The 27839-nt window shown below is 46.5% G+C and overlaps 1 protein-coding gene across 8 annotated transcripts in view; it reads right to left on the minus strand.

The window, feature by feature from the left end:
- Positions 1-254: 254 nt before the first annotated feature.
- LOC127556866 (zinc finger protein 595-like) overlaps positions 255-27839 on the minus strand; it is a 116654-nt gene continuing 89069 nt past the window's right edge. For 7 of the 8 annotated variants that reach the window (XM_051990349.1, XM_051990348.1, XM_051990347.1 and 4 more), the window contains exons 4-5: positions 4087-4212; positions 255-3678 (exon numbers count right to left, since the gene is read on the minus strand). In XM_051990349.1, coding sequence (XP_051846309.1) covers positions 878-3678; positions 4087-4212 — 2927 coding nt within the window. In that variant the 3' untranslated portion in view covers positions 255-877. Of the gene's footprint in view, positions 3679-4086; positions 4213-8840; positions 8968-9390; positions 9477-10916; positions 11006-27839 lie in introns of those variants that run through there. The other variant, XM_051990346.1, reaches the window with a different exon arrangement.

Here is a 27839-nt window from a genome sequence, read left to right on the forward strand (position 1 = left end):
ACAATCTTCATATTCATGTTGTAGAACAGAGTAAGTTTTAGCCTGAAGCCCTCAGGCACCATGGGGCCCACAAAATTGCTTGGATTAGATTAAAATGCAATTAGGAAATTCTTTTTTTAATAAGTAAAAATATCATACATATATAAATGTTAATTTGTGGCTTTCTAAGTCATCAAGAAGCCTTTGAGAATCTGTTTCTTTATGAATTGGATGTCACTGGTGCAAACAGAAAAAAAAAATTACCAACATTATACTTTGTGTTTTAGGGACGTCTGCCAGAACCAATTTTATTAACCAGTATTCTAAATCCAAGTAATTCTATCCTAGAGAGAAAAATGTCCAAACTGGTATAGCCCTAGGACAGGTCTCTACCCCAAGACAGTTTTGAAGTACCCTTTATAGGAATCTTGAACAAGGAAGAGGTCACAATCATAAAGCAAGTTTCCTGAAAGAGGAGTGGGTAGGATTTAACTATCTAAAATAGTCACTTACTCTTCTACTAAACTACTAGAGTTCTTCTTTGACCACTCCTCTAAAGAACGGAAGGGGGCTCTGCTAGTACCAAATTGTAATCCCCAAAAGGAAAAGAAGTCACCTCCCTTCATAGCACTAGTCACTGGAGGGTGGAGAAGGCAAAGGGTCACAAGTAGACAACAGAGATGTACCATTTTTAAGTGGGGTTACTCTCCTTACTCCCCCTTCCTAAGACTTCAGCCACTTTTCTAAGGGGTTTTGGACCAAAGCTTAGCTAAACAGGGGACTTGTAAGGTCCGGCTGCGCCACGTATGCTGTGTGCACAGAAGCTAATCCGCAGCCAAGCTGAGGTCCTTCCCTCGCTGCTGCTGCAGTTTCTCCACCGGAGGGCCGAAGTGTGCGCTCATTCGTAGGGCGTCTCTCCCGTGTGGATCACGTGGTGCCGAGTGAGGTCCGACCGCTGGATGAAGGCCTTGCCGCACTGCTTGCACTCGTAGGGCTTCTCCCCGGTGTGGGTCCGCTGGTGGTGGGTGAGGGACGACCGCTGGATGAAGGCCTTGCTGCACTGCTTGCACCTGTAGGGCTTCTCCCCGGTGTGGATCCGCTGGTGGTGGGTGAGCGCCGCTCTCTGGATGAAGGCCTTGCCGCACTCCTTGCACTCGTAGGGGATCTCTCCGGTGTGGATTTTCTGGTGCTCCGTGAAGACCGCGTTCCAGCGGAAGGCCTTCCCGCAGTCTTTACACTTGTAGGGCTTCTCTCCAGTGTGGATGATCTGGTGGTGGATGAGGGCCGAGCTCTGCCTGAAGGCCTTGCCGCACTCCTTACACTCGTAGGGCTTCTCCCCGGTGTGGATCCGCTCGTGCTGGATGAGGCCAGAGTGCCCGCTGAAGACGGCCCCACAGTCCTTGCACTTGTAGGGCTTCTCCCCGGTGTGGATCCGGTGATGCTGGATCAGGGACGACCTCTGGCTGAAGGCTTTGCCGCACTCCTTGCACTCGTAGGGCTTCTCCCCGGTGTGGATCCGATGGTGTTGGATCAGGGACGAGCTCTGGCTGAACGCCTTGCCGCACTCCTTGCACTCGTAGGGTTTCTCCACCGTGTGCGTTCTCTGGTGCTGAATGAGGTAGGAGCGCCAGCTGAAGGCGGCCCCGCACTCCTTGCACTCGTAGGGCTTCTTCCCACTGTGGATCCTCTCGTGTTTCATGATGTCCGAGCTCTGGCTGAAGGCCTTGCCGCAATCCTTGCATTCGTAGGGCTTCTCCCTGGTGTGAATTAGCTGGTGGCGAATCAGGTGCGAGTTCTGCCGGAAGGCCTTGCCGCACTCCTTACATTTATAAGGCTTCTCTCCGGTGTGGATCCTGAAGTGCTGAGTGAGGGAGGAGCTCTGGCTGAAGGCCTTCCCACACACCTTGCATTCATAAGGTTTCTCACCCGTGTGAGTTCGCTGGTGTTCCAGGAGGTTTGAGTGCCAACTGAAAGCTGCCCCGCAGTCTTTACACTCAAATGGCTTCTTCCCACTATGAAGTCCTTCGTATTTGAAAATGTCCGCGGTCTGGCTGAAGGCCACTCCAAACTCCTTATACTTGTAGGGTTTTTCAAAAGTGTGCATTTTCTGTTGATCAGTAAGAATGGCGCTCCATGTAAAGGCCTTTCCACACTGCCTGCACTTATAATAAATTCCTCCATCATGATTTCTTCCGTGATATATGATGTCTGAGCTCTGGCTGAAGGCCTTTCCACACTCCTGGCATTCGTAGGGTTTCTCCCTGGTGTGAATTAGCTGGTGGCGAATCAAGTGCGAGTTCTGCCGGAAGGCCTTGCCGCACTCCTTACATTTATAAGGCTTCTCTCCAGTGTGGATCCTGAAGTGCTGAGTGAGGGACGAGTTCTGGCTGAAGGCCTTCCCACACACCTTACATTCATAAGGTTTCTCACTAGTGATCATTCTCTGATGTTCCATGAAATCTGAGCGCCAAATAAAGGCTGTCCCACAGTCACTATAGTCGGTCGGTTTCTTTCTACTATGAATACCTTCATATTTAGTAATGTCTGAATTTTGGCCGAAGACCTCTTTATAGTCACGGGGTTTATCACAAATTTTAATTTTCTGGTGTTCAGTAAGAACTGAGCTCCACATAAAAGCTGTCCCACAGTCACTATAGTCAGATGGTTTCTTTCTACTATGAATACCTTCATACTTAGTGATGTCTGAATTCTGGTTGAAGATCTCCTTAAACTCCTTATATTCACAGGGTTTATCACAAATTTTAATTTTCTGGTGTTCAGTAAGAACTGAGCTCCACATAAAAGCTGTTCCACATTGCCTATACTTAAAATGTTTCTCTCCACCATGAGTTCTTTCATGATTAAAAACATCTGAATAGTTGGTAAAAGCCTTCCCACATCCTTCACATTTATAAGGTTTCTCTTCCGAATAAATTCTCTGATTTTGACTAAGAAATGAATTCTTGCTGAAATCTTGTCTACTTTCCAAATCACAGGGTTCGTTTCTCTGATATTGATTAAAGAGTGTATAGTAATGGGAGAGATTCCCAAATTCATTATGATCCCATGATGCTTTGTGCTTGGAAATACTCTGATTAAAGCTTTTACCAAAGCCAGTATATTCAAGGCTTCCTTGTTGAGTGGGATTTTTCTTATGAAGCACAGTGGACTCACCGAAACCCCTTTCCTGAGAAAGGACTTTCCTTGGAATCTCTCCTGCAAGGTTTCCCATTTGCTTCCATAATGTGATATCTTGGGCAGGATCCTTCCAAAATTCTTTCCTTGGACTCTCCTGTGCAAGGTTTCCCATTTGTTTCCACAACATGATATCCTGAACAGGACATCCCCAAAATTCTTTCCTTGGAGTCTCCCCTACAATGTTTCCCATTTCTTTCCATAATGTGATGTCTTGTACAGGATTATCCCAAAATATTTTCCTTGGAGTCTCCTGTGTGGGGTTTCCCTTTTGTTTCCATAATGAGATGTCCTGGAAAGGCCACTCCCAAAATTCTTTCCTTGTGGTCTCCCCTGCAAGGTTTCCTATTTGCTTCCAGGATGTGATCTCCTGGATAGGACCTTCCCCAAATTCAGGAACCTGGGGAACAACATCCCTCGTGGGACTTCCCGTTAATGTTTCTGATGTTCCTTTTTCTTGTTTAAGAAGAGACTCCTCGTGATTCTCAATTGTAATATCCCAGGCTGAAAGATATTGAAAATAAAGATAATTTGCATTTAAATTGTGGGTGACCTCAGAACGCTAGTTCAACCCTTATTAGAATCATGACTTACTAGCCCAAAGAACAGAGAGGTAACGCAAGCACAGGGCACACAGGGAGTACTTGGTCCTGCCACATGGTCAGACTACATTGGAAGTTTGGGGTTCAGTTGAAGAAATCCCATTTCAGAAAGGGCAGGGGTGACGGGCAGTGGGTCCCGAGGATGGTGAGGGCCACGTGTTCACACTGAAGGAGGGCAGACTGTCTTACTTCCTCCAGACTTGGTGCAATAGTGGGCACGTGGCAAGCATGATACGAATGCTTTTCGTTCCTTCATCCGTGATGAGAATGGAGGAATGGGAAATGAGACCAAGAAGGGATCTTGCCATACCTGAAGGCCCAGGTGGGCTGCAGGACCCAGCAGCCGCAGGGTCTCCTTCCCGGAGACGGGGACTGCTTGGGACCTCTTCCCCTTGTTCCAGCCAGGAGATCAGGTCTGGTTTGTCTTCTCTCAGCCCTGCCCACGGGAGAGGAAAGAAGAGGGCTGTGTGCTGGGGAACGGGCAAGGGGCATGACTTTGGCGCCATGGCCACTGGAGGGAAAGAGCCAGGTCCTGCCTATTTGTTGGTCGGTCATGTCTGCCTCTCCATGATCCAATATGGGGTTTCCTTGGAGAGGCACTGGAGGGGCTGGACATTTCCTTCTGCTCATTTGACAGATGAGGAAATGGGCAAGCTGGGTTGCGGGGCCTGCCCAGGGCCCACACAGCCAGTGAGTTCCTGAGGTGGGATTTGAATTCGGCAGGATGAGTCCTGCTGACTGGACCCAGCACCCTGTCTCTCCTTTTTTACTTATTTGTAGCAACTGGCCTTTATTAAGCAGCCCTGCCCCATCTCCCTCCTCACACCTGCCCTGGGGCCCCGCCCCAGTGCAGAGGACAGAGCTCCTAAGGGAACCTCCAGCCAAGGAGCATGCCGGCCCAGTCACTGAGCTGTCCACTGTGAGGGGACACAACCGAGGCTGCAGCCTTCATGTCAGGAGGGCTTCTAAAAGGCAGGATGGGGGGGGGGGATGCCAGCGCTTGGAGACCGAGAAGACACTTGTGGGAGATTTGACAAGAACGGATGTCCCCAGTCAACATTTCCCTTCCCATTACGTAGATGTCCACACAAAAGTTTACATCCTCCTTCAAGTTGTGCAGGGCGCTTTGTAAACTATCTCATTTTAGCGTCAAAGCCATTGCTGGTGGGCCCAGAGTGCGGACCAGGAAGCTAAGGCGGCCAGCGGCTAAGGGTCAGGCAGATGCGGGTCTGTTTTGTGCCCGACCCGGATTTGTCTTTCCCTTTTTGGCTGCACCTCTTCCCAAAGCACAAATCTGCCAAGAATTTATCCGCTATGAGTTCGGTGTCCTACAGGGTGTGAAATGCCGCTGCAAAAGACTGTCCAGCCCCATGTGCTCCCAATCTCCCCCTTTTTGGTTGATCTGGGGTAGGGGTAAAGGCTGCTCACTTCCCTTCCCCAGTCCACCTTCCAAACTCGGGGCCCAATGGAAACCCTTCTCTTCCAAGTGCCTAACTTTCCTGACCTAGCGCCTGCTCCTCCTCCTTCCCTCGGCCTCTTCCCGACCACCACCCTCCACCAGCCGCCAGAAGGCCTGTCCCGGACCAGCTTTAACCTGGCTGGAGCTACCCCTGCCCGGGTCCACGGCCTCACCTGCTGTGTCTGCCAGCCCCCTTCCACCCGGAAACCCTCCTTTTTCAGGGTCCTAGTGTAGTCTGCAGTGCAACGGGCACTTACTAAGGGCTTCCTCTGAGCCAGGAACCCCGGGCTAACGGGGAAGAATGGCGCACCCGCCACGCAGGTTGGTCCAAACACGTAAAACACGGGCGGTCCGGAGGAGCCCGCTGTCATCACTTCGGGCGGAGCGCGGGACCCGGACTGAGGCTGGGAGGGAGTGGGGGATAGAGGACGGGGGAGGTGGAGGAGGCCCCGGCGCTGGATTCCTAGAACGTGGATGGGCACAAGGACTTGGGAAGGGAGCAGGGGGCGGCTCCCGAAGCCTGCCCTGGGGATGCCTGGGGCACCTGAGCTCCCATCGACCAGCCAGCCCCGCATCCCGATCAGCTCCGCGGAGGAGGGAATGTAAGGGGGGAGAGGGGGGGCGGAGCCAGACGCTCCGACTCCTATAGTGGCAGTAGGGGGCGAGAGGGTGTGGCCCCTGGCGCCAGAGACGCTGGGGAAGGGGGTGAAGAAAGAGGGCTGGACTGGGGGGGAGGTAAGGAGCTCGGGTCGGGCAAGCACAGTTTGTGCCTATGAAGTTTCCAGGTGGAAATGTCCACCGGGCTGCAGGGATGAGCGCCTGGGGCTGAGGAGGGAAATGAAGCCCTGACCGTGGTCCACACAGGGAGCCTGGGAGATCGCCCACAGAAAAGGGTTACAGGGTCCAGGACCGAGCCTGGGGGACAGGTTCAAGAGCCAGCCCTGGAGAAAACAAGGGGGTAGGTAGGGCCAGGGAGCAGGAGAATCAAGAGAGATAGAGATACAAAGAGAAATGGGAGGGGGGGGAGAGGAAGGGGGAGGAAAGAGAGAGAAAAATAGAGAAAAACAGAGTCAGAGACAAAGAGAAATGAGAAGAGAAAGAGAGACAGAGAGACATGCAAAGAGAAATGAGAGGAGAGACACAGAGAGACAGAAAAGACAAGGGGAGGGAGGAAGAAAGAAATAGAAAAACAGAGACAGAGACACAAAAAGAAATGAGAAGAGAAAGAGAGACAGAGGGACATGCAAAGAGAAATGAGAGGAGAGACACAGAGAGACAGAAAAGACAAGAGGAGGGAGGAAGAAAGAAATAGAAAAACAGAGACAGAGACACAAAAAGAAATGAGAAGAGAAAGAGAGACAGAGGGACATGCAAAGAGAAATGAGAGGAGAGACACAGAGAGACAGAAAAGACAAGGGGAGGGAGGAAGAAAGAAATAGAAAAACAGAGACAGACACAAAAAGAAATGAGAAGAGAAAGAGAGACAGAGGGACATGCAAAGAGAAATGAGAGGAGAGACACAGAGAGACAGAAAAGGCAAGGAGAGGGAGGAAGAAAGAAATAGAAAAACAGAGACAGAGACACAAAGAGAAATGAGAAGAGAGAGACAGAGAGATAAAAAGAAATGACAGAGATAGACCCAGACACAGAGAGATAGAGAGACAAGGGGAGGGAGGAAGAAAGAAATAGAGAAAAACAGAAACAGACACAAAGAGAAATGAGAAGAGAAAGAGACAGAGATACCAAGAGAAATGAGAGGAGAGACAGAGATAGACACAGACACAGAGAAACAGAGAGACAAGGGGAGGGAGGAAGAGAATAACAGAGAAAAACAGAGACAGAGACACAAAGAAATGAGAGGAGAGACAGAGATACAAAGAGAAATGGGAAAACAGAGAAAGGGGGGAGGGAGAAAGAGAAATAGAGAAAAATAGAATGACAGAGACAGAGACATGAAGAGAAATGAGAGGAAAGAAAGACACAGAGACACACAGAGATACAAAGAGAAATGGGGGGAACAAAGAAAGAAGGGGGAGAGACACAGAGAGATACACAGAGAAATGAGAGGGACAGAGAAAGAAGGGAGAGGGAGAGAGACAGAGACTCAGATATACAGAAAGAGACAGAAATACAAATTGAAATGAGAGGGAGAGGGAGAAAGAGATAGAGAGAAACAGACAGAGACAGTCAGAGGGAGAGAGGAGGAGTTAGTGATTCCCTGTCCTAGGCACCAAGGCAGCCTCTGTCTATCCTTGGATGGCCATCTTGACACCTCCACAGGGGTCAGAGACCATCCCAAGACCACAAAGGGGCAACTGCTGCCCTCTTCTGGAGACACCCTAGAGCACCCCCAAAGATCGAAGACACAGACACACACACACAGAGTATTTTCCTCAGTGTTTCCCCGAAAACAAGGAGGAGACGGCTCCTTTGGGAAGTCCCTAGCTGGCCACGAAGGGGCCCATGGGGAATGGCCCAGTACATCCGGGTCTGCAACCCAACCAAAGGGGTTTGAAGCATTAAGACAAGGAAGGAGAGAGAGGTGATCCACTTATACGAAGACCCAGAAACAGAATACAAGGCACTTGCCCCTTCCATCCCCAGACTGGAGCCCCAGAGGGACGACAAGGTTCTAGTGGAAAGAGGCAAAGTGACCCTCCAGCTGAGACTCGCTGAGAGGAGACCCCGGTCTGGACTACAGCTCTAGGGAGGGAGAGAGGGTCCCAAATCCAAGAAGCGGATGAGGGGCCCGCAAGCGGTGAAGCTCAGTGGATGGGGAAACCAGAGTCTGTCACTATAGAACAGGCCCCCGATGGCCCAGATAGAAGGCAGAAGTGGATGAAGAATCTGGGACCAGCAGTGCCGGCTGCAGCTCCCTCTGCTTCTCTCTCCTCCCTCCCTTTCTTTCTCTCCCTCCCCTCCTTTCTTCTTACTCCCTCTCTCTCTTCCTCTTCCCTCCCTCCCTCCTTCTTTCCTGGAACATTCTCCCTTCTACCCGAGTCTGAATTTCTCTGAATCTCAGACCACCTTCTGCAGGAAGTGCTTCCTGCTGTTCTGATGATCTGAGGGTCTGAGGGGCCCGCCAGCTCCAGGGGAGTCACTGGGGCTCAGAGGCTGCCAAAAGTTCTAATGAGACCTTGGGCTACGTTGGCTTCTGGGAGTGAGGGTGGGCGGCGCCCTGGACACACTCGACCCTTGGAGGTCGCCTGAAGACTGGGTCTCTCTTGGGTGCCGGGGCTTAAGGGCATGGAGGAGGGGGTGTGTCCACCCAGAATCCAGGCCACGGAGGACGGGGGTGAGGCACAGAGACAGGACACAGGCCTGGGATCCTTTCGGACACAGGCAGGAATCAGTGGTCTCCGGGGTCCCTTTCAGCCCTCCCCCAGCCCAGCCAGCCAGAGCCGAGCCTGCGGCAGTCCCCCCTCCCAAGCCTGGGATACTGCCACAGACCAGGGAAGACCCCCCCCCCTTGGAGGTTCAGGAAGCCCCGACCCAGGGGTCTTTGCCGGGGTCCCGGGGGATGGGCAGGAGAGGGCCAGAGGCCGGCCCGTCTGGAGGAGCTTCAGAGGAGCCCCGGGCCTCAAGTCTGGGCCCCCCAGCCTTACCCAGGGACACCAGGTTCCTGTAGTTCTCCAGCATCACCTCCTTGTAGAGCTGCCACTGAGCGGGGCTCAGGCACCCCCATTCCTCCTCCGTGAAGTCCACGGCCACGTCCCCGAAGGACATGGCCTCCTGCAACCAAACACAGCCTGCTGGCCCGGAGCGCCCCCGGGGGGCCGTGGAGGGGGCCTGCTCAGGCGGCCTCTGGGGGGCGTTGGGCCTGGGTCCCCTCACCGAGGGTCTCGGAGAACCTTCCGGCTCCACGTACGCTCTCTCAGCCCAGACCCGGCCCTGGAAGCCCTGAATGAGGACGAAGGGGATCTCGGGGGGGGGGCCCTAGAGCAAGCTGGGAAGGCAGGGGGGGGCCCACTGGCCCAGGGGAGCCCCGAGGACAACAGGGAAGGTGGCCTCTGAGCCCGGCCTGCAGCCCAGGGGCCGGCCAGCCTTGTCCGGGCTCATTCCCACCATTGATGGCTGCCCCAGGGAGCCTGGAGGCTGAGGGGGGTCTGGAGGCCGAGGGGGGGGGGGTCTGGAGGCCAATGGGGGCCGACTCACCTGGTCTAAGCCCAAGGGGCCCCCTGGGGATCCGCCCACCTCCTCCGAGGTTCCCTCCCGGGGAAGGAGATTCAGCGCCATGAGACCTGAAGGGGGAGAGGAAGCCGGGTGAAGGAGAGAGGCGGGGCCTTGGGGCTGCCGCGGCCCTGCCTGCGATGGAGCCGGTGACCCAGGAGAGCCGGGGAGAGGGGAGGGGGTCAGCCACCAAGGAGGGCGGGGGCCGGGGGCCAGACTGTATGGAAGGTCAGGCAGCACAGGACTAAAGGTGGGGAGGTCTGTGAGCCCCAAGGGTTGGCAGGCCCGGCAGCCGGCGGAGGAGGACGGTCTCTACTGGGGGGGGGGGGCAGTGGCCGAGGCTGCTGCTGCCCACCAGGGCGCTGGGGGGGGCGCTGAGCTGGGGCTGCCAGAGGCCTCGGGGCTGCTGCGGACACTGATGCTGGGAGGGATCCCAGGCTTTCCCAGCCTGGCTGCCGGAGCCGTCTGCCACAGGCGCGCACCGACCTCCCTGCGCAGGTGCACGTGCACAAGCACAGGGTACACGGCATGCCCACAGCGCATGGGCCCGCCACACACCCGCACACATACACACGCGTGCACACCGCCCACATACGTGCACCCACGCCCACGCGTGCACCCCGCCCACATGCACGCGCACACAAGTACAGCCTGCACCCACGCCCACGCGTGCACACAGCCCACATGCACACACGTGCACATACGCCCACGCGTGTACACAGCCCACGCCCACGCGTGCACACCGCCCACATGCACGCGCACACAAGCACAGCCTGCACCCACGCCCACGCGTGCACACAGCCCACATGCACACACGTGCACACACGCCCACGCGTGCACACAGCCCACATGCACATACGTGCACACACGCCCACGCGTGCACACCGCCCACATGCACGCGCACACAAGTACAGCCTGCACCCACGCCCACGCGTGCACACCGCCCACATGCACGCGCACACAAGCACAGCCTGCACCCACGCCCACGCGCGCACACAGCACACACGCGCACACACGCCCACGCGTGCACACCGCCCACATGCACGCGCACACAAGCACAGCCTGCACCCACGCCCACGCGCGCACACAGCCCACATGCACCCACAGGCCGCACGCAGACACGCCCTGAGGTTCAGCAGCTGTGCTGCAGTCCCGGTGGCCATGGGCTAGATTCTACGGCCACGCCCCGGGGGCCAGGCGTGTTTAGGAGACTCCCGGGTGAGGAAAGTCCCCCTGCAGGGCCGGGGGCAGAAGGGGGCCTTGAGATCCAGTCCTCGGTGCCCCCGGGTGGCCTCTGGCCCCCAAGGACAGACACGCGGCAGCTGGACGGTGACCCCAGACACTCGCACCCACGCACACGCGCGTGCGCGCCGCGTCAGTCACATCCATCCTTGCGTACACACAAAGACACAACACACTCTGTGACAACCCCCCCACCCCCTCTCCCTCTCCGCCCCGGGGCCCGTGACGTCACGCCCTCCCCCTCCCCGCGGGTCCGTGACGTCACACACCTCCGCTCCCCCTCACTGTTCCGCAAGCTCCCGCCACAGCGGCTTCGCGCTCACTCGCCCCGGTCGGTCTGCGCCTGCGCGTCTGGCGCTCAGTCTGCAGCCGGGTACAAAGATTGAGATTTCCGCAGAGGCTTCTGGGAGCCCCCGGCGGCAGCTTTGCGCATGCGCAGCCACCGACTCCAGGTCTCGGGCCAGGGGGAGTGGGCCGCTGACGGGGCGAAGCATAGAGCGCGCATGCGCCCGCTCTTTCTCCCCCCTCCTCCTCCTTCGTTACCCTCTGCGTGTGTCCGTGGACACGCGTGTGACTGAGAGGGGCGTGTATGTGTGTTTGTGGGGAGCTGCGTGAGCCCGCGGGCCGGGAGCCGCCACTCGGGGACCATGCCGTGGCCCCGCCCAGCCCCGCTCCATTGGCGCGCCCGGCTTGGGGCGCACGCCATTGGTCGGGACGGGGCGGGGGGCGTGGCCGGGGACGCGGCTGATCCGAGCGGGTCCCGCCTGTGCCTGTGTGTGCGCGGAGGCTGGGGGCTCTTGGGTCCCCGCGCGGACTGACCGCGACCTCTTTGGCTGCCTTCTGCCGGGGCGGGAGGTGGTGCGGGCTGTTCTCTGCACGTGAACCTGACCCGAGTCGGGCCGGGGAGCCGCCTGTGACGCCTGGAAAGGCGATCCTGGGCCGGGGCACGTGGGGCCGCGACACGGAGGAGCGAATGCTTATTCCTAAGAGGGAGTCAGAGAAGTGAAGCAGGGCCACGCGCACGCATGCACACTGTGCCCACCCGTGCCGAGCAGACCGTGGCCCCCACGCCCACGCATGCACACTGTGCCCACCCGTGCCGAGAATTCCGTGGCCCCCACGCCCACGCATGCACACTGTGCCCACCCCGGCCGAGCGGACCGTGGCCCCCACACCCACGCATGCACACTGTGCCCACCCGTGCAGAGAATTCCGTGGCCCCCACGCCCACGCATGCACACTGTGCCCACCCGTGCCGAGAATTCCGTGGCCCCCACACCCACGCATGCACACTGTGGCCCACCCGTGCCGAGCAGACCGTGGCCCCCGCGCCCACGCATGCACACTGTGGCCCACCCGTGCCGAGCGGACCGTGGCCCCCACGCCCACGCATGCACACTGTGCCCACCCGTGCAGAGCGGACTATGGCCCCCACGCCCACGCATGCACACTGTGCCCACCCGTGCCGAGCGGACCTTGGCCCCCACGCCCACGCATGCACACTGTGGCCCACCCGTGCCGAGCAGACCGTGGCCCCCGCGCCCACGCATGCACACTGTGCCCACCCGTGCCGAGCGGACCTTGGCCCCCACGCCCACGCATGCACACTGTGGCCCACCCGTGCCGAGCAGACCGTGGCCCCCACGCCCACGCATGCACACTGTGCCCACCCGTGCCGAGCGGACCGTGGCCCCCACGCCCACGCATGCACACTGTGCCCACCCGTGCCGAGCAGACCGTGGCCCCCGCGCCCACGCATGCACACTGTGCCCACCCGTGCAGAGCGGACCGTGGCCCCCACACAAACACATGCACACTGTGCCCACCCGTGCAGAGCGGACCGTGGCCCCCACACGAACACATGCACACTGTGGCCCCCACACAGACACACAGAAGCAGATGAGGCCCACCCGTGCCCAGCGGACCGTGGCCCCCACGCCCACGCATGCACACTGTGCCCACCCGTGCCGAGAATTCCGTGGCCCCCACGCCCACGCATGCACACTGTGGCCCACCCGTGCCGAGCAGACCGTGAGAAAATCTTGGTTTACACTGCGCACTGTTACATTTGAAACTGAAGGTAAACTAGGTCAACGTCCTCTCAGTAACCAAGGACTGGCACCAAGTTATTTAATGCTGAGTAGTACAGTTTGAGATCTGGTCCTTATAGCTGCAATCTAGTTGACTAATTTTTCCAGTTAATTTTAGGATCAAGTCTTTAGCATTTTCTAAGGAAATCATGATATCATCAGCAAAATGCAATAGCTGGGTTTCCTCTTTGCTTATCCCTTAATTTCTCTTTCCTGACTTAGTGCTATAGCGAGTATACCTGGCACTGTTCAAAAGCGGCCATGACAATGGGAATCCTTGCCTTATGCCCAGTCTTATTGACGAGGTCTTCGACTTTTCTCTATTACATATAATTGTCCTTTTGGATTTAGATAAATACTATTTACTATGTTGAGCTTATTTCTATGATTTCTAAAGGTTTTTTTAAAAAATAAATGTTGGATTTTCTCAAAATCATTTTTTGCTTTTGTTTGTTTGATATATATATGTATATTATTAACATAATTCATTCTATTTAGAGTTTTATGTTAAACCAACCCTGAAATCTTGATCTAAGCCCAACCTGCTCATACTGTATAACCTTCCTAGTATGTTGAGTAAACTTAATTGTTATAAGGATTCTTTTTCTCAAATTTGGGAAGCAAAAAACTTGAGGAGAAGAAGAATAGAACTGACAAAAAAGAAAAGAGGTGTGTGTGTATGTGAAAGAGAGAGAGAGAGAGAGAGAGAAGAGAGAGAGAGAGAGAGAGAGAGAGAGAGAGAGAGAAAGAGAGAGAGAGAAAGAGAGAACTGCATTTTAAGGAGTCACTTTGTGGCAGGAACACCCATCAGCAAGCTAGTAGAGTTTAAGATGAATTCAGTTGGTCTGGTCATGAGATGATGAGGGCCCACACCATGGTGGGGCTTGGGAATAAAGATAATGCTTTTGTTTTAGACATGTTGAGTTTAAGAGGCCTACTGGACATCCCGTTTGAGATATCTGATATCTCAGATGTAAGACTGGAGATCAGCCAAGAGTTTGGGGCAGGATAAGATCTGAGAATAGAGAATCATCAGAATAGAAATGATCTTTGAATCTGTGGGAGCTGATGAAATCACCCATTGCAGCGGTATAAAGAGAGAAGAGGACTGTTTGGGATGCTCACAGTAGGCATAACCTGGATGAAGATTCAGCCTAGGAGACTGAGCAGGGTCAGGCAGGAGAAGAACCAGAAAAAAGGCATATTCTGAGAACTCAGAGAGAAAAGAAATCAAAGAGAAGAGGGTGACTTTCTATAATGTCCGTGCTAGCTCCCTGGAGGGCCTCGGGATCAGACAGAGTCGGGATAAATCAAAGTCCTTGGTCTTTAGGGGGAGAAGTGAAGGAGCCAGGCTAGCTGCCAGGTGGCTTGCCAAAATTGAATCCTGGACTCTGGAGTCTGGAGTCTCCAGTCTCTCTCCTCGTCCTGCAGTCAAGTGACTCTCACGTCTCTCCCTCAGCCATCCAGTCTTGCCTACGATGACCTCACCACCAAACACTCAGCAAGCACCAGAGGTGAGGAGAGCCATCACATCACCATCTCATCTAAATATATGAATATAGAGCCATCATCTCACATCATATAGGTAATTAGCCTTAAGTGCTCTGTTGTCTAATTCAAGCACACCTTTTCAGAGTTTCAGCCCTGTACAACTTTCTTTTAAAATTTTTTTATTAATGTTTTTATTTTCAAAATGTATACAAGAATAATTTTTCAACATAGACCCTTGCAAAACCTTATGTTCCAAATTGCGCCCCCCTTCTCCCATCCCTTCCCCTAGATGCAAATAATCATTGGATTACTGGATATGTTAAACATGTTAAAAACATATGTTAAATCCAGTATATGTATACATATTTATACAATTTATATGTATATATGTATCATATATATGCTATATACAAATATTGGATACATGTATATATAAATGGATACATATATACATTGTATATATAATATATGTATACAATGTATATACATATATTGAATGTGTATATACATATATGTGTATCCAATATACGTATATATATTTATACAATTATCTTGTTGCACAAGAAAAATCAGATCAAAAAGGAACAAAATGAGAAATAAAACAAAATGCAAGCAAACAACAACAAAATAAGTGAAAAAATGTTGTGATCCACACTCAGTTCCCACAGCGCTCTCCCTGGATGTAGATGGCTCTCTTCATCATAAGATCATTAGAACTGGCCTGAATCATCTCATTGTTGAAAAGAGCCACATCCATCAGTGTTGATCATCGTTTAGTCTTGTTGCCATGTATAATGATCTGCTTCTGCTCATTTCACTCAGCTGATCAGTTCCTGTATCTCTCCCCAGGCCTCTCTAAAATCATCCTATTGGCTGTTTCTCATAGAACAATAATATCCCATAACATTCATATACCATCACTTATTCAGCCCTTCGCCAACTGATGAGCAACCACTCAGTTTCTAGTTTCTTCTTCCAAAAGGGCTGCCACAAACATTTTTGCACATGTGGGTGCCTTTCTCTCTTTTAAGATCACTTTGGGATATAAGCCCAGTAGAAACACTGCTGGGTCAAAGGGTATGCACAGTTTGATAACTTTTGGGGCATAGTTCCAGATTGCTTTCCAGAATGGCTGGATCTCTTCACAATACTATAAACAATGCCTCAGTGTCCCAGTTTTCCCACATCCCCTCCAACATTCGTCATTATCTTTTCCTGTCATTCTAGCCAAGTTGACAGGTATGTAGTGGTACCACAGAATTATCTTAATTTGCATTTCTCTGATCAATAGTGATTTACTGTACTTTTTCATATGACTAGAAACATTTTCAATTTCTTCATTCGAAAATTGTTCATATCCTTTGACCATTTATCATTTGGAGAATGGCTTGAATTCTTATAAATTTGAGTCAGTTCTCTATATATTGTAGAAATAAGGTCTTTATCAGAATTCATAATTGTGAAAAAAAATTTTCCCAGTCTATTTCTTCCCTTCTAATCCTGTTTACATTGGTTTTGTTTGTACAAAACCTTTTTTAATTTTGTTATAATTAAAATTATTTATTTTGTGTTCAACAATGAACTCTTGTTCTTCTTTGGCCACAAATTCCTTTCTTATCCACAAATCTGAGGGGTAAACTATCCTATGTTCTTCTAATTTGCTTATAATCCAATCTGATGGATGTGGCTCTTTTTAACAGTGACATGATTCAGGCCAGTTCCAATGATCTTGTGACAAAGAGAACCATTTGTACCCAGAGAGAGGACAGTGGGGGCTGAGTTTGAATCACAACATAGTATTTTCACTTTTTTATTGTTATCTGCTTTCATTTTGTTTTCTTTCTCATTTTGTTTCTTTTTGATCTCATTTTTCTTGTGCAGCATGATAATTGTGGAAATATGTATAGAAAAATTTCACATGTTTAACATATATTGGATTACTTGCCATCTAGGGGAGGGGTTAAGGAAAGGGAGGGAAAAATTTGGAACACAAAGTTTTGCAAGAGTAAATGATGAAAATTATCTATGCAGGTGTTTTGAAAATAAAAGACTTTAATAATAAAAAGGGGGTTTGCTGCCTGTGAAATAGGTCAGTGGCTTGCCTCCAATTATGCCAAAACTTCAGAGCAAAAAGACATTTCTGCTTTTATGGGTTTGGAAGAATTCAAAAGAAAGAACAGAACATGACAGGAGATTTCATATAATTTATAGCAACGTGACTGGTTGCAGAGCTGAGGCTTCTTATGATTGGTTGGAAGTTTGGTAGTAGTGTTCAGCAGCAACCTCCTCCTTCACTTCTGAGAGTCCAAGTGCATAAAAACCAACCAGAAATCCTTGAAGGAAAGGTTGGTAGTCTAAAGACATTAGATCCGGTGAGTTCATAATCATCCCGTACAGTGAGTTAAGTTCCTTGAGACAAGAAGAGAGAAGATGAGATGGATTTCGAAAAGTGACCCATTGCAAGCCAGCTGAATTCTAAACACAATTTATTGACAAAGAATCATGACTTACGGTGTTACAGAACAAAAGCAATTATAGGACAAGATCAAATACTTCTAAACAGGATCTATAGGAAAATGCCACATGGTTTTAATTTCTTCCTTTTTTCAAAAGTGAGTTGAAAAGATGAATTAATGCAAGGTTTTCTTTTAATTGCAATGTCGATTAATTACAGTGCAAACCATAATAACAGCTGAAATCATAAAATAAATTTTGAAAGGAGATTTGCATGTCTCCTGGCAACTAGATACACTGTGAACTACATAGATACATAGATATCTGTGAACTAAAAGGCCCAAATTATAGAATGATGATCAACATCAATTATCTTCTTGTATCCCATACCCAGTGAACATTTAATCAGCAGATTTTTTTCTTGAATTCCAAATGTCCCACTCTTTTGACAGGTTCTCTGTTAGCAGTTCTCCTGGACATTCTGGAATTGTTCTCATCCTCAAGGTAACTCTGAATAGGGATCCTCTTCAGTAGAGTTGAGTGACTAATTTCATGTATTTTACAGATTATTAGGAGTTCTTTTTATAACCTTTTCTAAAATGTATCTCAAAGAAATTTTAATAAATACTCTTAAATTTTGCTTCTCTAATAATCCCTTAAACTCAGATCAGACTTTATGGTTCTAAAATTATCAATAATAGAGTTGTGAGAAAATCATTAAGTTAACAAGCTTTAGTTTTCTTTAACTTTCAAAATATTTCAGTTTTTAAATATCCTTGCTTTTTTCAAACTCTGTAATTAATATAAATGTGCTAAATAAAATAATGCTATAAGAAGAATTTTTTAAAATGATTTTTTGGAGAAGCTAGGTAAAGCAGTGAATTGAGCACCAGCCCTGAAGTCAGGAGAACCTGAGTTCAAATTTGACCTCAGACACTTAACAATTCCTAGCTATGTGACCCTAGGCATGTCATTTAACCCAATTGCCTTAGGGAAAAAAGATTTTTCAATTCAATGTTTTTCCTTTTAGAATTACAATGTATTCTGATTTTTTTTCTTAATATTTCTAATTTTTTTCCTTAGGAAGAGTAGAGGCTTTTGAGGATCTTAGCCTTATATGAAAAAGCAAACTTTTTGTGTGAAGATGACATCTAATACCCATTGCATTTACTTACATGTATAAATTTCATTCATATATAATTAAAAAAAAATAAAACATCCTGGGATGGGATGAGCAAGGGAACTAAGTATTTAATTCCAAATTGTATACGATGTTTTGAGTATATATCAAATGAGTTGCTTGTAGTAAGGCATGTTTATATTTCAGGACATTATCTACAAAGAGATATTAATTCACAGTAGATAACAGACCTAAGTAAAAACTGACTTTTCTTTTCAATAACACAAGGTATTCTATAAGTTACTCTTCTAAGAAAACTGATTTCCCTCAAATTATTTTCTTCATGCGCAAACTGGAAAACTGTTTTTAACTTAAACTAAGTCATTGATTTATACGTTGGTCCAACTAACCTGATGTTTTTAGAAATTTCAAGGACCATATTTTATGCAGGAATACGTGACTATGAATAGGTAATTTACAGATCTCAGTATGGAAATGATAATAATCTCAAATTGAAAAGCATAAAATCACTTTCTTTATCTTAAAGCAATGTAGAAGTGACAAAATGTAGCATTGATAAGATACAGTGTTTCATATCATATCAACAAGTTACAGTATGTCATATCATATCAACTTTACCTTAGTAAAAGATATTTATATGAATATAAAGAACAGACATGATTATAACAGCATCAATATTAGTCCACCAGTCCTAAGTCCAAGGACCCAAAATGATTTAGCGTATATAGAATTAGATAAAGCACCTCAGATCCAAATGATTTCAAATAAGATTAGAAAAAGCAGCCAAGTATATGACAGGATACCTCATCCAGACTCAAATATAACCAGGTGAAAAACTAAGTTAGGAGGCATTAATTTGGCCTTCTCCAGTTCTCCCTTCCAACCTTTTTCATGTGGACAGAGATCCACCGGCCTCATTCCCATTGAGCTGGATATTTTTCTTGAACTCATAAAACATTAGTTCAAGGACACACACACAAAAGATCTGAAAACAAAATTCAATTTGATTATATTCTCCTGAGTTTATTTTGTCACATAGCAAGGCTCACTCTTCATGGGTAGACTTAGATATAGTTATTATCAATTTTCTCATATCATGGCAACAAATTAGCTAGCAAGTAAAAGTCATCAGATCTTCAAAAATTGCACCAAAGTCTTAACATACTTTTCTTCCTATTTTGCCATCCTCACATTTCTGAAATCTCTTTGATTGCAATTAAAAGCAACATTGGCAAAATGTGTGTGAGGCCCCTTTTATGCCTCTTACCATTGCAACAGTTAATGTATGTACTTTTCTCTACTTATGTTCTGTTTTGGTCCTTTAGTTCACACTCCCAAGAAATCCAGAACTATAGACTAGGTTGTATCGTTTGGAGTAAGCTAATCTTGGAATATGTGAAAAGAATACAAGCAAAGGAAAGCAAAATAAAGCAAAATACTTTCAGTCTTCTTTTATTTATTGTTAGCTGATAATACTGCTTTTCTGTAGAGATTTACAACAACGTTTTGTGGAGAAAAGCATGCTTAAAAGTGTTAAGATAGTTGAAGAAGGAAAATTGCATCGTCAGACTTGTGTATTATTCCTCATTGAGGATCCAACTAGCTTCTCGTTACCGCAGACTCTCAAAACATCCTGGATCCAAAATCATCCTGTTGCACTTTCACCTGGTTCATCCACTCTTTTGAAAATTCCCCTCATTCGTAGTGCTTGCGAATCCAGCAGCCTCTTATGTGAGATATAAGGACAGAAACTGAGCTTTGGGTTCTCCATCTGGATTTGCGTTCCTACAGAAGCCCAACCCACTGTGTGTGCTTGTTCACTGAAAGACTACAGGGAGTCACACTTGATGTCCATTCGTAATAAACTGCCTTGACTTGTAATTTACTGAAGGCTTGTTTTCCTTTTCAGTACGTTATTCACAATCTCCTCAATCCAGTCTTCTTAAGGTTATGATGATCCACGGGTATTCGTGAAGAAATTTAACACATTTGAACAGGATTAAAAGACCCATAATTAAATAAACACAAGTGAGGCCAGAACGAAGGCTGCCCATTCTTCTTGTCTTTTTTCTTTCATGTTTCTACTACAAGCATAGACATCTAGAATTCATCATTTAGGAGTCAAAACTCATGGTCTTGAAGACAGAAACTGTAGATGTTTCAGACACTGCCTGATAGTTAATCTGTTGCCACCTGCCCCCTTTTTTCTTTATTTTCTCTGGAGAGTTCCTCAAAAATCAACTGCTTTATAAAAAACAGGCAAGACTTCAGTTTCCCCATCTGAGTATCTATCTAACAACAAAAGAATAAGAACAGTAATAATAATTGGATTTTATGTAGCATTAAGTATATGGCAAGCACTATTCTAAGTATTTTGCAAATATTTTCTCATTTAATTTAGTGTTAGTTTCTTTTCTTTCCAAATTGGGAAGATTTGTAACTTCTGAGGATCAGATGACTAAAACCCTGTCTGAGGTTTTTATATAACCCTCATTGAGGCAATTTCTCGCCTCAGATAACTTACATTCTTTTTTTTTAATTAATCAACAATTTTTATTAAGTATCTTATTTTCAAGCAATGTGCTAGGTTCCACTGATACAAAGACAAAAGTTGTAGGAAATAGTATCTGCAAAGAGCCTTCATTCTATCATAAGAGACTATATATATGTACCTGTTGGTATTGATCAGTTTATTCAATCTTTTTTTTAATTTCTTTTTTTAAATATCTTTTTATTTACAAGTTATATGTATGGGTGATTTTACAGCATTGACAATTGCAAAACCTTTTGTTCCAATTTTTCCCCTCCTTCCCCCCACCCCTCCCCTAGATGGCAGGATGACCAGTAGATGTTAAACATATTAAAGTATAAATTAGATACGCAATAAGTATATATGACCAAACTGTTATTTTGCTGTACAAAAAGAATCAGACTCTGAAATATTGTACAATTAGCCTGTGAAGGAAATCCAAAATGCAGGCAGGCAAAAATATAGGGATTGGGCATTAAATGTAATGCTTCTTAGTCATCTCCCAGAGTTCTTTCGCTGGGCATAGCTGGTTCAGTTCATTACTGCTCCATTGGAACTGATTTGGTTCATCTCATTGCTGAGGATGGCCAGGTCCATCAGAATTGATCACATAGTATTGTTGTTGAAGTATATAATGATCTCCTGGCCCTGCTCATTTCACTCAGCATCAGTTTGTGGAAGTCTTTCCAGGCCTTTCTGAAATCATCCTGTTGGTCATTTCTTACCAAACAATAATATTCCATAATATTCATATACCACAATTTATTCAGCCATTCTCCAATTGATGGGCATGTACTCAGTTTCCAGTTTCTGGCCTCTGCAAAGAGGGCTGCCACAAACATTCGTGCACATACAGATCCCTTTCCCTTCTTTATGATGTCTTTGGGATATAAGCCCAGTAGTAATACTGCTGGGTCAAAGGGTATGCACAGTTTGATAACTTTTTGAGCATAGCTCCAAATTGCTCTCCAGAATGGTTGGATGTATTCACAATTCCACCAACAATGTATCAGTATCCCTGTTTTCCCAATCCCCTCCAACATTCTGCATTATCTTTCTCTGTCATTCTAGCTAGTCTGACAGGTGTGTAGTGGTATTTCAGAGTTGTATTTGCATTTCTCTGATTAATAATGACTTGGAGCATCTTTTCATATGGCTAGAAAATTGGCATTTTAATTTCTTCATCTGAGAATTGTCTGTTCATATCCTTTGACTATTTATCAATTGGAAAATGGCTTGATTTCTTATAAATTAGAGTCAATTCTCTATATGTTTTGGAAATGAATCCTTTATCAGAACCTTTGACTATAAAAATATTTCCCCAGTTTATTGCTTCCCTTCTAATCTTGTCTGCATTAGTTTTGTTTGTACAAAAACTTTTCAGTTTGATATAATCAAATTTTTCTATTTTGTGATCAGTAATGATCTCTAGTTCTTCTTTGGTCATAAATTCCTTCCTCTTTCACAGGTCTGATAGGTAAACTATCCTATGTTCCTCTAATTTATTTATCTCATTCTTTATGTTTAGGTCATGAACCCATTTTGACCTTATCTTGGTGTACAGTGTTAAGTGTGGGTCAATGCCTAGTTTCTGGCATACTAGTTTCCAATTTTCCCAGCAATTTTTGTCAAACAGTAAGTTCTTATCCCAAAAGCTGGGGTCTCTGGATTTGTCAAAGGTTACTTACATTCTAATATGGAATTCAAAACATAAAAAAGGCCCTAGAAGGAGTGGAGAGGGTGACCAATGTGAGCCAAACAGTTATGGAGAAAGTGAAAAAATCTAGAGAGTTAGGTTTGTTGATGAAAAAACTTGACTTCTATAGAAATGGTCACAGAAGTCACAAATAACAGAAGGATTTGAACCTAGGTATTCTCATTATAAACAACATATTATACCTTCTCACCATGCTTTTATTATGCACTATCTCAGTCAACCTTCTTTTAATAATTTTATAAAAAAGAAAAATGATATTTATATTTGTTGCCTCAGACAGGATCATGAAACTACTAAGTTTCAGAGTTGGAATCAGTACATAGTGCTTCCAATTTCAAGAATCTTTGCATTCATAAAAAAAAAATTATTATTGTTGCATTGGATCTGTTCTCCCTTCTGCAACTACAATCCATCCCCTTAATTTGTTGTAGGTATTCAATAGTCTGTGTGTGTGTGTGTGTGTGTATGTGTGTGTGAGAGAGAGAGAGAGAGACAGACAGACAGACAGACAGAGACAGAGCAACAGTGAGAAACAGAGAAAAACAGAGAGAGAAAAAGAGAGAGAGAGAGACACACACACAGAGAGAAAGACAGAGACAGAGAGACAGAGACAGAGAAACACAGTGAGAAACAGAGAAAAACAGAGAGAGAGAGGAGAGAGAGATTGGAAGAGAAAGCTTTGAAAACTTATAAATTTGATAAGTTGATATGGATAGATGAGAATATAAAATATTTTAACAATGTTGTCTTTATGCAGGAAGTCCTAATCAGTGACTAAATTAAGGAAATGCATATGAGAAAAGATTCTTTTTAGTTAAAATCCAGAAAAAAGCTTGAAAATCACTCACGGTGTCCTCAGCTGTTCTTCCTTATCTCCATCCTCTGAGGGTATGGTTTAAATTTCACATCCCTCTATTCTTGGTAACCTGCAAAAGTTTCTCAAGTAGCTCCCGACTATATTTTTAAATTTTATTTTAATTCATAATCATTATTAATTAGTAATTTTTGATGGGGGTATCATCACCAATAAGAATAGCAGCTGATATTTTCTACGTGGAACAGATTTCAAGCCTTTGGTGACACTCTTGAGATTTCATGAAGTCAACACTATTTGTCTTACTACTGAAATGAGAATCATATCTCTAAGGATCTTGAATCTATAATTAAGTTATGTCTTCCTCTTCTCATCTCCATTCTCTGAGTGGCAGATCCCAGCTTTACAGCACAGTGGCAGAGTCCAGACTGGGTGAGGGTCTTCCTCTTTATGATTCTGAATCAGGTCCTTAGAGGTAGAGCTTCATCTCACTTCCTGGAAGTAAAAAGGGAAGCACAGAGAGATCAAAATCCTCTTTTTGCTGCAAATAGGGAAGGCAGGCTGTTTTATTCCATCAGAATCCTAGCTAGTTAATGTCTTTGTGATCTGCTACTAGGCCAAGTCCCCTTTGCTGCACATATGGGCTAGTGCAGTGTCCTCAGATTTAATCTTTTTGATTTAAGTGATCCTTATAACTTTTGTATTTTTTTTGTCAGATATCTCCAAATCCCAATGATCATTTTCATCACCAACTTTTTGTTTCATAAATTCATAGAGCACAGGGTCAGGAGAGAACGTTTCCTGTATTCTGTTTGTAATTCTTGTTGATTGATAGATAAGAGAGTTGTAAGTGACCTGAGATCATCTAACTGAATCCTCAGAAGGAGGAAAGAAAAACACTACAGGTAGCCTCCATCCCTTCAGCAAAATGAAATGTCAGATCCTTTCTACTTAGCAGTTCTTGAGTAGATAGCATCTGCAACAAGTATAAAACTTTCTAAATGTTCACTTTTCCTTTTCTTTCTTGAAATAAAGATTATGGTATTTCCTGGAGGTGTTATTTTGCTTTCTGAGTGCCAAATGGCTGGCTAAAACCTTTCCCCTGCTTTGGTTTTTCCCTACTTTGAAAGAGATTAGTATTGGAATAGAATCTTTATATAATACTGCTCATTGGCTATGTGTCCTCTGAAAAGGCTGATTATCGGGGCCCAATTTCTACTTAAAGAAAGACATATTCTTGGATTGGAAAGTTGTTAAAGGACAGGTCAGTTCTCCTAAAGCCTCCACAGCTGTGGATAACAGCATCCGAAGGAGTCGCAGGCAGCCCTTTCTGACACAGGTGTTGCAGATTGGGCATGAGATAAACTGGAGGCGGAGGGAGGAGGAGAGAGGCCAGACAAGGTGATGGCCTCTCAGCCAGAGAGGTCAGCAACTGTCTTTCAGTCTCCTTGTATCATCCTCTCCCAAGAGGAGATCCATTCTAGGTTGGACCTCCAGCAGCTCTCCCGTGTAGTCCAACATATGGCACCTGAACTTGGGGGGAGAATTACAAGAAAAACCAGCGCTGTTCGTGAGAAAGATCCCTCCAGAATTAAGGAAGAAGAGTCCCGGTAAGAATTTTGTATTCGGGGTAATGAAATGGGCCAACACATCAAAGGGCCGAGCCAGGAGACCGAGAAACTTAAATGCTTGTGCGATCACAGTCCTCTTCTCCGTTTGAGAGTTTGCCTCCGTGATATTTGACAAGATCAACACCTGCTACAGCCCTCCAGAAGTGAGTGTCGCTGTCGTTCCTCAGTGTGCGGGCCATGCTGGGGGGGAGGGGGGAGAGGGAAATAACAGCAAAATACAAACAACAACGACAAACAAAACCGGGGAATCGTTAAGGGACAGCTCAATTCCCCGAGAGTTTCCCCAGCTGTGGATCACAGCATCTGAAGGCGTTGCAGGGCAGCCTTTGCTGACACAGGTGTTGGGGACTGGGAATGAGATAAGTCGGAGGTAGAGGGAAGAGGAGGGAGGTGAGACAATGCAACGGCCTCTCAGTCAGAGAAGTCAGAGAACAGCCACTGTCTCGGTCTCCTTGTTCTATCCTCTCAGCAGAGGAGATCCATTCTGGGTTGGATCTTCAGCAGTCATGGTCAGGTGGCTCCCGTGTATTCCAACAGAAAGTCACTTCCTAGTGAGGGACACCCTAAGTCGTTTCCAATAAACGTGTGGTTTTCTTTTCAGTTAATCTCTGAAATTATTCACTTCCAGTTAGGAGATCGAATGAATGGACGAGAGTCTCCCTTATTTTTCCTGGAACCATAATTATAATTTCTCCAAAAATTTAGAGATGAGATGACTCCAACTTTCCTGAGGTCCCAGAGTGAAGGAAACAAAACTACTGGAGTGGAATCACAAAGGTAAGGTTTTTTATTCCTATCAGACTTTCCTGCTTCTGTTTGTGTGGACCAGAGAGATCAGGTTTGTGTTTAAGATTTGGGATGGAAACTCTTAAATGTGCAATTATTGCTGTTATGGATGTTTGGGAACTTTATATGTGTGATGGTTATTTGATGCTTTAGCTTTGAAATCCCTTATTCTGTTGGAATTGCGCGGGCAGCCTGTTCTCTGATTGCCTGTTTTCAGGAAATCGCCAAGCTATAGACACAGTCTCGGGACTGGCAGTCTCCGGCTCTGTAGCCCCAGTTTCTTAATTGGTATCTCCACATTTTCAGAGGACACTGCAGTGTTGAGATCAAGCCTCTAAAGTTCGGGGTTTGCCTGCCTTCATGGTCTCACTGTCGTATTCTGCTCAGAAATCTGGATCCTTTCTGGATTCTGGTAGCAGTTCCTGTTCTTCTTAGTGGGAACAGGTGGAGCTATTCCACCCTTATTCTGTTGGAATTGCTCTGGCAGCCTGTTCTCTGATTGCCTGTTTTCAGGGAATCGCCAAGCTATAGACACAGTCTCGGGACTGGCAGTCTCCGGCTCTGTAGCCCCAGTTTCTTAATTGGTATCTCCACATTTTCAGAGGACACTGCAGTGTTGAGATCAAGCCTCTAAAGTTCGGGGTTTGCCTGCCTTCATGGTCTCACTGTCGTATTCTGCTCAGAAATCTGGATCCTTTCTGGATTCTGGTAGCAGTTCCTGTTCTTCTTAGTGGGAACAGGTGGAGCTATTCCACCCTTATTCTGTTGGAATTGCTCTGGCAGCCTGTTCTCTGATTGCCTGTTTTCAGGGAATCGCCAAGCTATAGACACAGTCTCGGGACTGGCAGTCTCCGGCTCTGTAGCCCCAGTTTCTTAATTGGTATCTCCACATTTTCAGAGGACACTGCAGTGTTGAGATCAAGCCTCTAAAGTTCGGGGTTTGCTGCCTTCATGGTCTCACTGTGCCTATTCTGCTCAGAAATCCTTTCTGGATCCCGGTAGCAGTTCCTGTTCTATCGGAGGGGGCAGGTAGAGCTACTCCAGGCCCTACCCTTTCCCTCCTTTGGAATCCCTTACAGACTTAGGGCCCCTCCTATCATGGGGCTGTCTTGAGCACTGTTACTCCCTATATAAGCAGAAGCTGAGTTAAGTGCACAAATGAGCGCAGACCCTCTAACATGGTGAACTGTCTATCTCAAACGGGATTCTCTGGCTGAGATGAGGGCCTTTGTACCACTGATAACTCTGGGCTTATCAGGAAGAGACTCGCCTTATAAGTTCTTGCATTTTCTAGTTTCATTTTTGATTTATTTCCTTCACATTGGGTTGGTCAAAATTATAATGCCAACCCCCCCCCAGGTATCTAGGGGGAGGTAATTCAATAATTCAAATATTCAGAAGTATGTAATGTTGTGCCTCACTTTCCCTAGACTGTCATCTTAATTTATTTTTATATTTTTATGTCTGCCAAACGCCAGTCTGTTCTGTGATAACTGTTTCCAAGAAAGCTGGTGGAAGCAATTTTTATGGTATGGACTTATTGCAATTGGTGATATTATCCTGTTGTCACTATGTCTACCCTGTATAACTTCATTAGTAACCAGAATAATTCCATGGTCACTATCAAAATGTTGCATACAGAAGATGCTATTCAAATGATGATTCTTCAGAGAAAAGGCTGGAATGTATTAGAGAGGGATGATCTTGATGGTGAGCTTGATAAACCACATTAATTTTGAATGGTGTATAAGTCCCTAGAAATATGATAAAATCATTTACATATTACAAGGGGAATTGTGTGGAATAGAGAGATAAGGTGTAGAACTTACAGAAATATGTGGATTTTTTTCTATATTTTATTTTCTTTATTTCTATGTTTTCCCCTATGACCTGTATAATATGTTCAGGCTCATATTTACTTGAGCCTTGGCCAGCTAGAAATATATTTACTTAACTTGAGCTGGTGACATTTCTCAGTATTTGACATTTATCCATATTTAGTCTATTAGCTTGACTACTGTCTATCTGAAGCCAAAAGGCCTGATTTTCTGTTTCCTAGAAATCAAGTGCTTTCTGGTAACAGAATCCTTCCATTCCAATCTCTCCAGATAGCAACAACCAATTAGATCCCTTCTTCCCCCATCTTCCTGCCACAAGCTTTCTCTTTCCCTTATCTCATGACAGAAGGGCTCATCCTCTGGAGGTTTTAATAAACAATCTTTCTGCTTTCTATCAAGTGATCTCTGAGTAGTCATTTTGGGTCAGGGTCTCCTACATCCCTCACAGGTTGATGCCTTGTAGTCTTTTGGAGCAGTATTATTTTCCTGTAAAGTTTCTTAGCTCGTGTGATGCTACTTTAAGTTTTACAAACTCTAATTGTATCCAAAGTAAATGAGACAGAATTATAGAAATCTGCCTGTGTCCTATGAGCAGTGATTATTGACTCCTAGAATGACTTCCAGATTCCTGGGAGAAAACCTGGTAAGTTTTCTTTTGAACTTTATTAATGGCTTAAGGGGGTCCTCTAGTTTATATTAA

This window comes from Antechinus flavipes, chromosome 3, assembly GCF_016432865.1.
Source record: "Antechinus flavipes isolate AdamAnt ecotype Samford, QLD, Australia chromosome 3, AdamAnt_v2, whole genome shotgun sequence".
Lineage (NCBI taxonomy): Eukaryota > Metazoa > Chordata > Mammalia > Dasyuromorphia > Dasyuridae > Antechinus > Antechinus flavipes.